At 34.8% G+C, this 16,418-nt stretch overlaps 1 protein-coding gene across 1 annotated transcript; it reads right to left on the bottom strand.

The window, feature by feature from the left end:
• Positions 1-505: 505 nt before the first annotated feature.
• Positions 506-15,563, bottom strand: LOC139902935 (protein SABRE). The gene is made up of 23 exons (XM_071885649.1): positions 15,361-15,563; positions 14,154-14,265; positions 13,188-13,451; positions 12,482-12,747; positions 12,047-12,260; positions 11,783-11,953; positions 11,595-11,672; positions 11,253-11,504; positions 9,088-11,154; positions 6,671-8,495; positions 6,025-6,122; positions 5,577-5,921; positions 5,321-5,439; positions 4,912-5,161; positions 4,582-4,806; positions 4,319-4,458; positions 3,413-3,485; positions 2,969-3,070; positions 2,391-2,555; positions 2,039-2,302; positions 1,755-1,922; positions 1,070-1,451; positions 506-970 (listed from the first exon to the last, which is right to left on the bottom strand). Exons 1-23 carry the CDS (start codon positions 15,423-15,425, stop codon positions 825-827), a joined length of 7,791 nt encoding a protein of 2,596 aa, XP_071741750.1. The 5' UTR covers positions 15,426-15,563; the 3' UTR covers positions 506-824.
• Positions 15,564-16,418: the final 855 nt, after the last annotated feature.

The following is a 16,418-nucleotide window of genomic DNA, read 5'->3' as shown; positions in this document are numbered from 1 at the left end:
TTTTAACTCGCTTCAAAACGGAGCCCCCGGCGCGAAGCGAGGGCTCCACAACTAGTTGTTAACAAAAGTCTTATATACTTCTCCTCGCTAATCCTCCCATATCCTTTCCTTTTCACTTAAAATAAAAACTCGACAATACATGTTATTTTTTAATCCGCTCAATTCCTTTCCTTTCCATCTTAAAAAAATAAAAAATAAAATAAAAATTAAAATTAAAAAACTCGAGAATCCAGCATTAAAGTTAAAAATGACAACTTAACTGAAAATTAAACAAGATGGATATCAAAGCTTCACCATGTTACTGTTAAATAGGTATTATTACTCCACTCCATATAACTCATCTCTAATTATATGATCCAATTTTTTGAAAATAATTTATAATCTAAGCCTTTGGAAATGTTTCTGTTTAACTGGCTGAATCAGAATGTACATAGTTTCTCAATTATAAATGAAAAGTACAAAATACAGAAAACAAGCAGAGCATGCAATAGAAATTAAATTGTAGATTTACTCTTTTCGAGATCAAATTAGAATTAATCATACACATGTAGAGATCAAGTTCGAAACATCACTTTTTTTCCATCTCATAATATACAAATCACATCTAATTTCATCGAGCTCAGACCTCGAATCCTATATACAACTCTCCTGGACCATAATATTCATTCTATATCTACACCAACCATTCACCATGTTCTTAAATAAAATAATAATTATTATACAAAAACTCAGCCTCACCTATTGAGCCGGGGTCCAATTGTCTCACTGGCTCATGTTAGCATTTGCAAGGCGTTGCAATTAAATAACGATGTTCATTTTTTCAGTTAAGATATAGGTATTGATTTTTCTTGAGACGCCTGGTATTCAAGAAAGTCCTCATAAATATCAGACCCACCAGATGAGTTGCTTTCGTAAGGCGTGCTTTCTATTGGTGAAGATGGCAGTGATGAATCTCTTTGTGGAGGTATACCTGATCACATACAAGAGAAGACACATTATTCACAAATTTACATATTTTTAAAAAATATAAAAAAAATCTTTTAAAATAATTTCTAAATATGAGACAAACCTTTCTTGGCACGGAACTTTTTGGTGTGGCGTCGTATGAGTTTCTTAGCTTTAGTTATGGTTAATTGTCTGGCAAAAGGAGAATACTCTGAATCACTTTCGCTCCAGTCACCACCGGCCATTTGATCATTCTCGCCTTCACCTCTCATCGTCCGCAGCACAAACGCCTTGGCCTTTCGACGCTGAGAGTGAAATAATCCCCTGATGGAGGTCACAAATCCTTCCCCTGCACCCTCGGGAGGCCGTTTAGGCCACGGAACCTGCTCTGCTTTACCACTTGGACCAACACCATCACTGTCACTAAGATTCAGATCCGTGGATGGGATACCGGACACCGTTGTCTCTTTCCCTTGACCATTTAATTTATCTTTAAACTTCTTACCCTTCAATATATAAAAATAAATATATATTATATTAAAATTAAATATAAATAAAATAATATATACTGCTCTTGAGAAATTATATATGTTATTTAAAATAGCACATATTTTATAGTTTCAGTTTTCAATTTCGTGTTTTAGGTTTTACTATGCCCATTGTAAAGTTTTTATCTCGTTTAAAAAAAAAAAAAAAAAAAAAAAAGGGGAAAAATTGGGTCTTGACCCGTTTGGACCCGTTAAAAAACTGACCCATTTGGGTTCGACCCGTTTGGAACCCGACCCGATTGTCAGGTATAGTTATTTTACCTGCATTCCAGTGACTGATTTGAGAACCCCCCAGATTATATGTTTCTTAACTCTTGAAAACAGCCTTCTCCAAGTTCCATTAAAGTCGACACGATGAAATGCATCCATAAGCAACCTTAGATCGCTTACTGCAAATCTAGACCCTTCATAGGTGACCAGAAGTTCAACCTGTTCCGTTACAATAAAATGAGATATATTAATATTAATATTAAATTAATATTGATATTAATAGAGTAAGAGTGCAAATGTACAACTAAAATATCACAAATGTACAAGTGACCAACCTGACTTATCTTGATATTATGAAACTCTCTCATTACCCTTGGCCTGGAGCGTTTCTCGTCGCTGGTTTTAACTAACTTCTTTTCTTCTTGAGAAGAACGACCCGTTTTTGCAGTTTTATTTTTACCTTTACTCGATTCATCCAATTGATCAACACTTGCACCAGATTCAATTGCAAAACTTGAAGATTGCATTTGTAACATAAGTTCATTAGTAACAGATTCCGCTACAGATTCTTCACATCTGTCAAAAGATGAAGTTCTTCCCTACATGATTATCAACAATTAATTATGATTATGAGATGTATTTAAAGAATATTATTAATTATAATTTACAAATTTGTTAAAAACTTACATGAAGAGAATCAGCATTAGTTGATGGCAATGCATTAGAGTTGGATCTTGAAGACCCGTCTGATTCTTTTGTCGATTGACCATTTGCTGTGTTGGAGGACTCATTAACTGTGGGACCCTTTTTTGCTCGTCGTAAGCCAGCAGTAGTTGAGACCTTCCAAACTTCCTATAGTGTCAATTGACAATATTTTTAATTTTTTGAAGAATAAGTTACTTTGTTTGAACAAGTTAAATATGGCAACTTTGACCCATATACATATAAATGGCTCTGTTCCTTTTAACATCTTTTGACTACAAGTAAGAAGGAAAGAATTCATATAGTAGAACACTGCCCAAAAGAGCAGTTTTCTTATTATGCATAAAACTTCCTAAATCATTTCAATGATAGAATCAGATTATAATTGAAAGATACAAAAGGTTTCGCCATATTTTACGCACCAACTATTTTTATATAAACAGTTAACAGATACAGGGAAAAAAAAACAGGTCAACCCAACTCAATCTAGCCCATTTGATCTATTACCTGACCCGCCCATTTTTACACATCCAGAACTACTCAGTAATGAATGGCATACAAACCTGTCGTCGTTGACTGTCTTGTTCTTCTTCAGGGAAAAAGTACTCCCACATCATTTTATACATCGTTTCAGTCAAATGTATTTTCAGCGGGTAAATATCCACCTATAATAATCAAATGGTAGCTTTGATTAGTAAAATAACGATGATAAACATTTAGTATAAAGTAAATTTAGGGAAACTGAGGTGGGCTCCAGTAATGAGATGGATTAAGTGCCAGTATCTATCAAGTTTCTAGTACAATACTGAAATAAATTTTAGAAACCATCAAGGTTTTATTAGTATTAGGTATATCTTAAAAACTATTATTTCATTTTACTACCTAAAAACTTTTAAAAAAATTGCATTTTTAAAGTGCAACTATGCAAGTTGACTGATACGATCCGGATTAAGTTGACTTCAGTTGACCGTTACAATCCATATTCTGCAGTGAGATGGAGTTTGTACCTGGAATAATTCAATAGGTGAGTTGCCATCTTTTGGCGCCCCTTGTTTTGCATCTACTCGAAGCATAACCTTTCTGTGTGCACAATAAAGTTTAAGTTAACAAAGAATAGTCCATCAATATAACCAGTATCTGAGTAGTCAACAATAAACGGAAGCACTGCAGAACATAAAATGAAGGATTGAATTTAAAATCTACTTATAAAATAAAATGGAGGGATTCTTATGACAGATTTGTAGTATAACTTGGCATATTTTAGCATATACTGTAAAAGCAGATATAACAAACTAGTTTTCAAACCCGGGTTATCATGCAGTTGAAATAAGTAAAACATTACAAAATATTATCAGATATTTAATTGGTATATACTAATGATTAGATATATAACAATCTGAATTATGGTATATTTTTTTAATACTTTATAGAAAATTTAAGTGTATAATATGTGTTTACTACATCTGTAAATCATGGTAACAATAAAATTTATGAGCTTTCGAGAAGCTAAATTTTAGAAAATAAATTTAAAAGTTCTTATGTGAGCTAAGAAAATATAATGATATATGTCATTAATATACTATAGTTTGATGTTTATATGGAAAAAAAAAAAAAAAAAAAAAAAAAAAAAAAAAAAAAAAAAAAAAACAATAAGCAGAACAGATGAAAACTAACTATAGAGTGGGAAAAAGTGTCTGACTGTGGGTACACTTAGCAATTAATCCATTATTTTGAAATACCTAATTACTTTTTGTTGAAGTTGAGACTTTAGATTGTTTGCATTTGGAAACGATGACATCATGATCCTTTTATTACTATTTACTATTTACTAGTATTTACTATATTATATATTATATATAAGATAAGATACAAAACATATATCTAAATATTGTGCAGAAGAAATAGTTACATACTTTCCCCATTCAGGAGGAGGATTCCAGGCAGACAAAAGCATGTCGGACTTGGCATTTGGCAAACAATTTCTCACAACAAAGTACTTGGTTGTAAACCTAGCAAGACCAACATCTTTATAATCTCTGTCAAAATCATATATCTGCACACAATAAATCACGAATTCACAAATGACCAGAAAAAATTAATTAAGATGACAGAAAAAAAGGTGAAAACCATGAAAAACGAACTGATAAAACAAAAATAAAGTTGTTACAGTCTTTACCATGTCATTTATCTCGGCCTCTGCAAACGATTTCCCATCAACCAACATACCCCAAACCACTTTGTTGATTTGCAAAGATATGCGCATAGCACATGATGGGCTTTTATTCTTCTCTTTCTCCATAAGTCTTAATTGCGCAGCTTTCTGCATAGCCGTCCTCAAAGAAGCAGCTGCCATCTTTCTTGATCTTTGTGCATTTCCCAATTCTTTCCTCAGTTTTTGTACCTGTCAATGTAAAGTTTATAGCTTTTTTATTACCAACAATAATAAAAATATTAATATTAACAATAAGACTGGTTTTTAATTAGTTGAGAAGTTACTGGATCTTACCAATGTGGGTCTTGCACCAGTTATTATCCATTGATTTCCTTCTACTTCTGAACACATATCACCTGAAGCATCTATAAGCAATGAAAGATTTCGGATATCGTCAAAAATTAAGTTCCGGGCCCGCTCTTTGAGTTCAAGGTTGACCCGTTCTAGCTCTACCTCTTCCACACCATCGGGAACCACCTCATCTGCTTCTTCTTCAATGTCGTCATCATCTTCTGCTGATTTTGGAAGACTACTTCTTCGAGGCCTGAATTACAAATTTAAGAGTGACGGTATATTTATATATGTAGAAGACAAATACCTAAAATTCATTATATCTAAAGATTAATCCTAAACTTATCAAAAGTCAGAACAGAGACAACTTCTTGACAAAGAGCAATAACATGATAACGAAAGTTATTCTTACTTAGGAAGCCTGGCGAAGAGTAGATTAGTCAAAACGTCAAGCATCACTTGAAATTGACGTGATGTCATAGTAGCTGTAATATTCTGTGAGTTGAATGCAAGTTCTTTCAGTGGTTTCATCTGCAAACACAATTTACATCAACAAGGAATCCTGTCTTATATTATTATGTATTTATGCGCGTGTGTGTGTGTGTGTGAGAGAGAGAGAGAGAGAGGGGGGGGGGGGGGGGGGGGGGGGGGGGGGGGTGCGAGAGCACCTTTAAATCTGTGGTCCCGCCTTTGTGCCTGGTGTAGCGGAAATACATATCACATGGCATAAAAACCCGTTCAAGTAAAGCCCCAGTACGCTTGACTTTTGGTGAGTTTCTACGAATCTTTGGTAGCCACTGAAGTCCAGCACCGGGGTCCACATCGGTTGGAGCCACATGAGCCTGGACCCGTTCCAACATAACCGAAAGCTCCATGCGGTTCCATGTCAATTCGGGATTATTCACGTCTCCACTGCCAAGTGCTTGTTTGATCATTTCAATACCCACATTCAGAACTGCATGAAATGAGCGAGCTAATACCCGCCCACTCACAGCAGCAAGCAAAAATCTGCCCTGTACATCAGTAAATAGTAACACGTTATGATGCAAAACATGTTAAGAAAAAGACTGAAAAAGGAGGTTGCTTCTGTTTAGTTTTAACAATTTAATAGCTTACATTGGCATCTTCTGAATGAAGATTGAACTGTGGCTCGATTACATTAACCATGAAACGTCGAGTACCTTCCTCATCAGAATCATCAAATCCATGCTTGTCTATCAATTAAACCGAAAACAAAATGCACTAAAACGTTAAACACAAACAATGTCTGATACTAATATAGAAGTTTAATAGAGAACGATACACTGATCAGAGCTACCGATATATGAAATATATGTTTCATAAAAAAACAACGCATAATCGGCCATGATATAGGGTATGTTTCGCAAAACTAGCCGGTAGCTTTTAGCTGGTAGCTTTTTATATGTATTTAGGTGTTTGGCAGAGTAGCTGAAACTGTTAAAATAAAGAGTAAAATGGTAAAAAAAAGGTAGGATCTTTTTCTCAAACGCTACTTCTATTAGCTTTTAGCTTTTTCCCTCCGTCTAAAAGCTTTGAGCTTTTTTAACCAAACGGAGCTTTTTATTAGATATGAGCTTTTTCATAAAAGCTAGAAGCTAAAAGCTCAAAAAAATAAATAAATAAATAAATAAATAAATTCAACCAAACATGCCCATAAAGCAAAATGCCAAATTGTTAACAGATGAATGCAGCATCAATGATTTTGTATTCAAGGAAAACTTTAATGTAAATATGGAATTACCTATGGCACTAAATGATTGACGTTCAATTTTACTTGAACTAGTAGACGGATCTGAACCAGATGCATCCTTTTGTTTAGAAGAACTTGCTCCTTGACCAACAGAAGTGTTCTTCGAGACATCTTCACGAACAGAATCATCTTTGTTTTTCAACTGGGAACCTTCTAGAAGCTTCCTCTGAGAAAACTGACGTGAAGGAGAAGGTTTCGAAGGTGCAAACGCTTTAGATAACTCACCAACCCATGACCAAACAGCATTTCTATTTTCAATCGTCCATAACAACTTTAATCCATATACAAAAATACGTCTACAGTTGTCAGCGATCACAACATTATACCCGTCATCCTCACTCGGATCGGACCGTGCCTGTTCATCACTCTCGCTTCCGTTTTCAAACTCGGACCGAACGTATGTCATTTCGAGGTTTTTTCTACCAGCTTCTTGCCATGTCAGCAATCTACTAGGATCCGCTTTTGGTGATTGTCTTCTAATTGTGAAATAATCCGATGACAACAAAAACCCATCATCACGATGTCGTTCTGTATGTTTAACATTTGAACCATTTTCATTTGAAACTCGATCCGTGGATGAAGATTTTGAGCTTTTTCTTGTCATTTGAACAACTTTAATAACACTAGTGCAATCATCTTTATTAAGAAACACCTTTGGCATATGAAGATCAAGACCCTGATAAACAAGATCAAGAATATCACGTTTGCAATCGAACGTATACTTCTGCTTGCCACGACTGTAACACATTTCGAATTTCAACTTTGTCATCTTAAAAGTCAACCCTTTAGCTGGATCATTGTCATCTAATGACATATGCTTTAACACGGTTGGAGTCGAATCGATTCGAAACATAAATTCAGTCATGACTTTGTCTAAAGACAGGTTACCGGACCTCGGGACTCTCGGGACACCAAATCGAGGCCACCGAGAAAAGTAACGCAACTTGTGAGGTGGGTTGTAGTTCAAGTTCCAAAAGTTAATGAGCCAAGCAAAATCATGTGGGCCCACATTTAGTGATGGTGAACCAGATACATCATTTTGCAAGTTAGATGGGTCATGTAAAGCTGCATCAAAGGCCCGATAACCATTACTAGATGAAACGGGTCGGAGAGAAAAGTTCCACCTCAGCGATAGTGAAGTGGATCTAAATGGGTCGTAGATCCTTTCTCTAGTGACCCGTTCAGAAGGAAGTGCATACAAGAAATGGTTTAACGGGTTGCCTGACTCGCATTCCCAGTCCATTGTAACCTCAAGAGTAAAGCTAGGAGCCACTAAGAAAGCGCCACGTGTATCAGACGAAGGTTTAACTGTTGAATTCCGTAGCAGATTCTCTAAACTGCTTGTAAACATCTTAAAGTCTTTTGCAGAAACATAAACCCGCCCATCTGAGTGTTGGAGCTCCATATACCCGGAAGATATTTGAAGCTTATTGGATTTTTCATATGGGTCGGTTGTAGCAAGAATATGAAACGTGCTTTCTGAAAAACATAATGTTGTTTTTCCATGAATGTAATTTCTCATTTCGTCCCACCATGGCAAGCTTTTTTCTTTTTTGGGGGGTGTGATATTGGAAGCATTAGGGTTTCGGACACTTAAGTTAGCCCTACGTAAAGCTACAGTGAAGGCGTAACTTAAATCAGTAAAAGACGGTTCGAAACCAACTCCATAAGATATTTCTCCTTTCTTGAAAAACAATGGCAAATCCAAATATGTCTTCATTGGTGGAGTTGTGCCACTAACTGAACGATACATTTGCACCTTCCTATGTCTACCAATATAGACATCATGCAGAATTTGGGGTTGAAAAGGTGTTGCCTGCAACAATATTTCAGATTCATTTTTGTTAAATCATCTTCTAATTACTCATGGTTGCAAACAACCCCGTCTCGTGCCGGTGCGGCGGTTTGGTGACTAGCCCGTGCCGTGTCCGTCTCGGTCAAAAGTACAAAAGTACAAATTTGTGACTATTGGTCAAAAGTTGGGTCCGAGTCGGGGAAAGTCGGTCAAAAGTAAGAAAGTCAGTCAAATCAGTCAAAATTGTCGTATTTTAGTTTGATTTTTTGTAATAAGTTGACGGTGATAGCGAACATATGTACAAATATGTCAAGGAAAGTTTTTGGCTTTAAAATATGTATATAAATATACATTTATATATCTAAAAGTCAACGTTGGTCAACGTTTCTCTCGACCCTTTAAGGTCCCGACCCGGTCTCGCCCCTTTTTCAAATATTTTATTTTATTCAGTATAAGAAGCACGTATCCAACCCGCCCTCTTGGTCATCTCTTCTACAAATGATAATAAAATGGGGGAAAGCAGAATTTTTTTTTTTTTTCCTTTTTTGAAAGGCAAAAAGATAGAATAAAATCAGAATATAGAAAGATATAGGGAAGAAAATTAAAGGCAGACCTGTTGAGCAAGAACAACACGCCCCTCGCATTTACCCGATGTTCCAGCAAGGAGAGGATAAGTATAGTTTCTTAGCTGAACAACAAGAGATCCCGTTTCTAACTTAATGTTACTTCCATAAAGGCGAGAAAATGGAATCTTATATTCACGAGCAACCGGGTCAAGTTTCTGTACAAACTCTATCATACCCGTTTCACCACCTTCAATCGCTGACAAACTTAAATTAAGCTCAGTTGCAGTAATAGAAAAAAGACACGTTCTTGAAGTACTAAGCTTAAAACCCGACTGAAAACCATCCTTAAAAGCACCCGATCCTTCTGTTGTCACAAGATTCTGACACGCACGATAATAAGAACGAAACGATTGCTTATACATTTCTTCCTTAAGTTTTTCAACAGATGATGGATCCTGCAAATCGATATCTTCTTCACCAACTTGAAACGTTCCATTTTTCACCGAATCATCCTCATCCACAACTACAGGTGATTGGCTCCTTTTTGCAATAGCTGAGTCAAGCAAAGTCAACCGAACCGCCAGTTCACGAGCCTCGTTCTTCATTAACCGATAGTGTTCATCGAGCCAACCCTGTAAAGGCTCTTCCTCAATATCAGCAGTCAGCTTACGTACATAAAACTTAACTACACCAATTTTAGACAAACTAGGGTTCTTAGATTTTTTGCTTTCTTTTTTTGGAAATAATATTTTCGTTTTAGCAGTTGTAACAAGCTTTAAAGCACGCAACATTTCCTCAACAGAATCATCAATAGCACGAAGTTGCAATCTGTATGGCATGCAAATATGCAAATCAAACGCTTGAATCACCCAATCCCATTTCGAATCTGACTCGGTTATGTTGTTTGGTATGCGTGAAATTTGCATCCTGCCACTTTTAAAAACTCTTGAAGCATTAAAAGTGAGGATTAAACCCTCGAATAAAACACCTATACGAGCATTTTCAGAAAAAATTGATTGAACTTGAACCATGGCTTCAACTCCATCTCCAGCTTCAGCAGTTACAGTTAGCCTCTCGATATCAACAGCAAAAAGTGATTCCTTTTTTCTTTTATTCTTTTCAGACTGTAACAATCCTATAGAATCTTCTTTTGTAGATTCGTTTTCTTTATCTTTACTACTATTTATGTCCTTCTGTTTATCAATCAGTAGCTTCATTTGCAACCCGAGATCAACCAATCCTAAATGGACATCTGGCTCCCACCTAACTGTAATATCAGTGGCACTTAAAAGAGAACAAACACCTATCTCTTTTAAACCACCTGCTCTTCTTACAAACTTTGCAGTATGAATTTCAAATAAGGTCACTTTTGTACCAGAAATATTGTCTTGTATATAATCTTGATACACAGATCGAGCTCTTTCAAGTTCCACTTGAGTCGACCGTTTCTCCATATTCAAACACGAACTAAAATGAAAAATATCAAGGGATAAACTACACTTTGTTGTTGTTTGCTCATTGAACAATGTTGATGCTATTTTTGCAGTTCGTGTGGTCCCGTCAGCTAAAGAACTAATAACCACACGACCACCTTGTGTTCCATAATTCACACGTTTTGGGTCATCGATAATTTCGTTTTCCAAGCCCGTTTCGCCACTAAGATTTACAGAACACCTTTCAAGATTAAAATTAATTATCCGAATCCCTTTCCCTGATGATTTTTTTGAACGTGATGCCTGAATTTGTGCAGGTGTTTTTGATGGAGATGAACTTTTCAACACTGTTTTAAACAAAACAACGGTTGATAGCAAGGACTGAACACGTACGAATGTCAAGTTTACAACCATGGAAGTTATGTTAATAGATACAACTGATATAAGCTTTGAAGTAGCTTCTTGAGGAGTTGTTTCTTTGTCCTTTTTGCCCCAATCAAGGCTAATTTTTGCAATGTGAAGTAACGAACCGGTATTTGTTTCAACGCCAAAGAGGGTTTCTCTTAAAGATTCTTGATACTCATCGGCCATGTGTAAATTAAGTTCTCCAAGTTCTAAGTGAACTGCAGTGCCTGTACTGGATATGTTGTTGGCAAACACATGTGAAGACTGTGAGCAACCCTGAAAATAAATAAAAAGCAAAAAAATGCTAAGAAAATATCAGACAAAACATTAAGTATTAAGTATAGGATAATAACAAGAAAAAAAAAAATGCTTACATGATAAATAGGCAATCCACTCAAATTAAAAAGAACAATAGTCATCTCTGGAGCTGAAACTGTGCAAGTCCACATAATGGCTTTAGAACTACTTGACTCGACAGATGGCGGATTAACATTTTCATCTCGAAGCACCATCTTTTTCTTCTTTGAGGAGCTCAACTTCATCAATGGCTTCAATCTTCCCATAAACAAGTTGCATTGGGTGCCTCCCAGCTTTACATCAATTTCAGATCTTATTGGTGATATAGACTGTAACAGAAATAAATCAATTAAAATGTCACCTAAAAGAAGACATATAAGTAGTAATCTCACTAGCTTTATAAAATTATAAAAATGTACCTGTAATGGAATGTAAACTGAGGAAATAACGGCAAGCTTCAATATATCCACCATAGAATTTTCAGCTTCTTTAAGAAGCTGCATCATGATAAAGAGAGTATTATTAGAAAAAGAATTATACCAATATCAGTAATATTGAAAAGGCAAAAAAAAAAAAAAAACGAAAGAATTATTAATTACTCCCATACATGAATCTCACTGAAATCTATCTGAAGATCAAGACGCGTGCTTTCTCCAATATCTTCAGTACACCGAGACTTCACACTCTTAAACTGGATTCCCATAATGTTATTCTCCACATTAATACAGTGTTCTTTATGCATAAACCTCACATTCAATTTTGGCAAAGCAATACAAACCTATTATGAAAATATATAAATATAGTGAATATATATAAGCTAATATGAGCTCCTGTTTGCCTTAGCATATACAATTATACAAGACTTTCTAACCTTCTCCGGAATAAATGAAGTGTACTTGCTAATTGCCAGAAGGGGAGATTGTTTATTTTGTTGCTTTTTAGGAACGTTGTATGCATTGTTCGACTGTAAAATTTCATCAACTTGAGTGACGGATGCCTTTTTACCCGAAATAAGTTCCTCATTTAAGTTCATAGTAATTTCTCCAATTGAAATTTCCACCTTTTTTACTACAATACCTGCTTCTCTGCAAAAAGTGTTGAATACAAAAACACATTACGTGTAAACATAAAAAAAAAAAAAAAAAGTATAGAAACAGCATGAATTTAAACCAAAATGACCACATGAGTTAGGCTTTTAAGTGAGGTACATAATCAGTATCAAATTAGGGTATAGATTAACACATACAATGTAATGAAAAACACAAACGCAGTACAGAGAACATATTATAAAACAAAGAAAACCAACCTATCGTGACCAAACTCACTCGAGAGATGTAATTCTTCACAAACAAAAGGAGCAGAGGTCTTTTCTAACGTTGCAAAGCATGTTTGTCCAGCAGTCAAGCTTTCACCATTGCAAAAGCTTGAAGATTGATCCAAACTAATGCGTGGTTCACCCAGGTGAACAACGACGGGCAAAAGTTGCAATTTCACAAGGACGGAAGGCCTTGTACCACCATCTTTTGATATCTCAACTCCCAATTCTTTAACTTCTACAGTAGCTTTTGGTGTCTGCATCAAAATAATAGAGAAACAAAAGCAGATGAAAATGAGATCCTTGTAAAGCAAAAGGTAGAATGTCTCACAGACAAAACACAAGTTAGACATTAAGAAACATATATCTTGTGTGAATTTGTAATGTACCCTCTTATCAAGCCCATTCAACTGACGGGTCAAGTACCCTCTTATCAAGCCCATTTAACTGACGGGTCAAGGAGTATAATTCAAACACTCAAAAAACAAGGAAAAATTCATTTGTTTCCCACTTTCACACACACAAAAGCAAAAACAAACAAAGAAGTGTACTTAGAACTTCGTAGCAGGGAGCTATATATGACTGTAAGTATGTAATACAGGTCCGATATTAGTTTATATTCAAAGAAACAGTAAGCAAAAGAGAAAACTAATGAAACTAGTCATAAATATTAGCATTTTCATAAGAAAAAACTTGCCTTTACGGCCAGATCCGTTACGGATATCGATAAGAATCTTGCAACGTTAGCCACAACCATCCACTTTCCTCTGCCTGGATTACTGCGTGATTTTCTTGACTGTTTTTTCTTTGTACTTTGAACTGAAGTCCTTGTAACAATTTCTATGTCACTTATCAGCAATTGCAACTTTGGGTCCCTAGACATAAAACCAACCCCTAGTTTAACCAAGGATTGTCGTAGGCTAAATCTAATTTCACCAACAGAAACAGATTCAACCGCACCCTGCAAATAGCCAATGCTAATATTAGTAAAATATCATGTCGGGAAGCATCTGTCAGCCTAACGGGTCGTAAAGTTCAAGTCTTAAGTTTTCTCAATAATGAACAAATAGTTTCAAGAACATCAAATGCAATTTGATGGAACTATAATCCCAGATGCACCGTGCACGTACATAATATGGTGAAAGAACTTGACAGGAAAAGTTGTGAACTTAAGTAAAAAGCATACTTAGAACTAATTGAAATATTACTGTGATATTACTGTGTATATAACAATGAGTTGTCAATTTTGAGTTATATGTTCCCTCTAACTGCCTATATCAATATTAGCAAGGTAGATGAAAGCATCTTTTGTATAATATGATATTATTATGTCTTCCAAAAAATTCCTTGGTTAGTCGGGATTCATCATCCAAAAAATGATAAATATATGTGCCTTCCTAGATTGAAGGTAAAAGTTCCCTGAAATACTAGTTAGGATTCTATAAAAATAAGCCATCTAACCAGACCTCGATCATTCTAACAGCTTAAATTAAGGTCTTTCTGGCTTATATGATTTCTGATAAAGATCTATTAACATGGTTTGAAAAGGCATGTCAATTGAACCATAAAATAAGTACAGAACGCGAGATATAAAAGCAGATTTAGCAGAAAAGAAATAGAAAATGTAATTTATTTTATAATAAAACCAAAGCAATGGATTAACCTTATCGAACTTGATAATGACATCCCTCAAACATTTCCATCCACTAACTTTAAAGGCCACTGATGCTTTCAAAATCCGGCTCAAAGTCCAAGCTACTAACTTGGAAGCAAACCTGAAATAAAATGTTCACTTAAGCCCTCTAGAACATGTATTCATATTAACGACAAAAGATCTAACTAAAGATAAGCTGCAAAAACAAGCTACAGTACATTCCCTCATTAAGGAATTGATATATTAAACAAACTTCAATATTCTTACAAATATCAAATGCAAATCAATCGAATAAAAAATTGATTTGTAAGATGAACCAAAAACTTGCATTGTATATCAGTTTTATCAACTATGTGTGGGGTTGGAAGTTGAAATAATGAGTATTGAGCACTTCTGGTAAAGTGATTATAATCATGATTTTTGTTACCATTTAGGGTCATAATATTCAGATTTGGGAAAAGATATCTTGTTAAAAAATTGATTGTTAAAAGAAATATAAAATTATCTGATTATCCGTGGCTTTAAGAATTTGACAATGAGATTAGCTAGTTCTTATTTGAGTATATCAAGCCGTAGTGATCCGTATGGAAAATGCATATTGTGACACTGAGCTAATCATTTACATTATCTATATGTAGTTTTTATTTAACCTTAAATACAATATAATATAGAGCAGTAACTAAATGACATGATGTTGATGCCTTGAACATTTAGGTCACTTAAGTCTTAATTTGGTATGCAATGTAGTAATAAATCCCTATCGTATTCTATCGGACGTAAAGTGGAAATATGGTCCGAGTAATAATTAAATTAATATGATAATATGTTTTTTTTTTTTTTTACTAACAACACTTCTAATGTTAAAAAGTCCTTAGGAGAAAACTGATCATCTGAGATGTGATTATATTTGTAATCTTGATTTTATCTTAACTATACCCTTATACTGCTAAAACTATATTCATGATTAGTAACCAAACTGGCAAAATTATATACTTAGAATTTCATAATATCTCAATCAAATAATCAATTATCATCCACCTACATACAAAATTGTGCAGCTATACAGCATTATTATTATTATATTCAATATTCAATCATAGCTCACCAAATAACAATTTTCTTCCACAAAGCACAATACATGATCAAACAAAACAACATCACAAATTACAGGATAAATTAATTAATTAATTAAATTAATGTGATTATTATTACTTACATAAACAGCAGCCACAGTATGATCGATACGAACAAAAACATAAATAAGAATTTAACCGGAGACATCTCAACAGATCAAATTCTTCTCTCTTTTTTTGCTTCCACATCAATCAATCCATTATCATTCGATTTATATAAAACCCTAGCAATCTAACTGAAATCGAATTGAATTCTACTGATCATAATCGGTGAGAAAGAGAATAATTAATTTTTGATAAGGGGAAGTAAAAAGGGTCAAAACGCACAATTTGTATAGACTGGAAATAGATACAGACAGTCTATATACAGTACTGCCCCCAAAATTATGGTAATTCTTTTTTCCAGATCACAAATTACTAAGTACAGAGACAGAGTTTAGTTGAGTTGTAATTTGTGGAGTGAAATTTGTACGTTTTTGTGTAGAAAAGATAAAGGAGAAAGTTTATGGTGTTTTTTTGTCCAAATGGTTAGTTGTTTAATATAGAGTAATTGCGAAATATGGAGTTGTACCTTGTGGATATAGTGTTGTACTTTGGATTGTTTCAAGCAATTCGAGTTTATGGTGTGTGAGGGACATCTTTGGGATCGAAGTGTGGATGGGGGAATTCTCGAGGTATAAGTTACAGAAAGTACCCATTACTTTGTCGTATTGTCACAGAAGTGGTCCAAAATTATACTCCGTAAAAATTGTTTTATCTTTTTTTTTTTTAACGTCGAAATTTTATTAAGCTACCACCTCTCTAGCGAGACACTAGGGAGGGGCGTAACCAAAACAATTACAATAGCTTAATTAGCCAATCAGTCCAACTAATGTTATTTTTGCCTCTATCCATAATTCAATTAAAAGAGTACAAGCGAATTAAATCGAACAACTCTCGTTTCTTCATTGCTGAGTCAAAAAGTGACACATTATGAAACCTTCAAATTAGCCAAACTGTAGCCGAAATAATCGTGAGGAGTTTCTCCTTCTTTAATTTCGTGACCTGCCAATTAAGATACCAAACATGCCACTCGGCCCAATCGACCCAAACTAGCAAATTACAATCAACCCAAATTCGAACTTTTCTCCATACTTCCATA

This window comes from Rutidosis leptorrhynchoides, chromosome 3 (assembly GCF_046630445.1).
Source record: "Rutidosis leptorrhynchoides isolate AG116_Rl617_1_P2 chromosome 3, CSIRO_AGI_Rlap_v1, whole genome shotgun sequence".
Classification (NCBI taxonomy): domain Eukaryota; kingdom Viridiplantae; phylum Streptophyta; class Magnoliopsida; order Asterales; family Asteraceae; genus Rutidosis; species Rutidosis leptorrhynchoides.
This window is presented reverse-complemented; position numbering and strand designations above follow the sequence as displayed.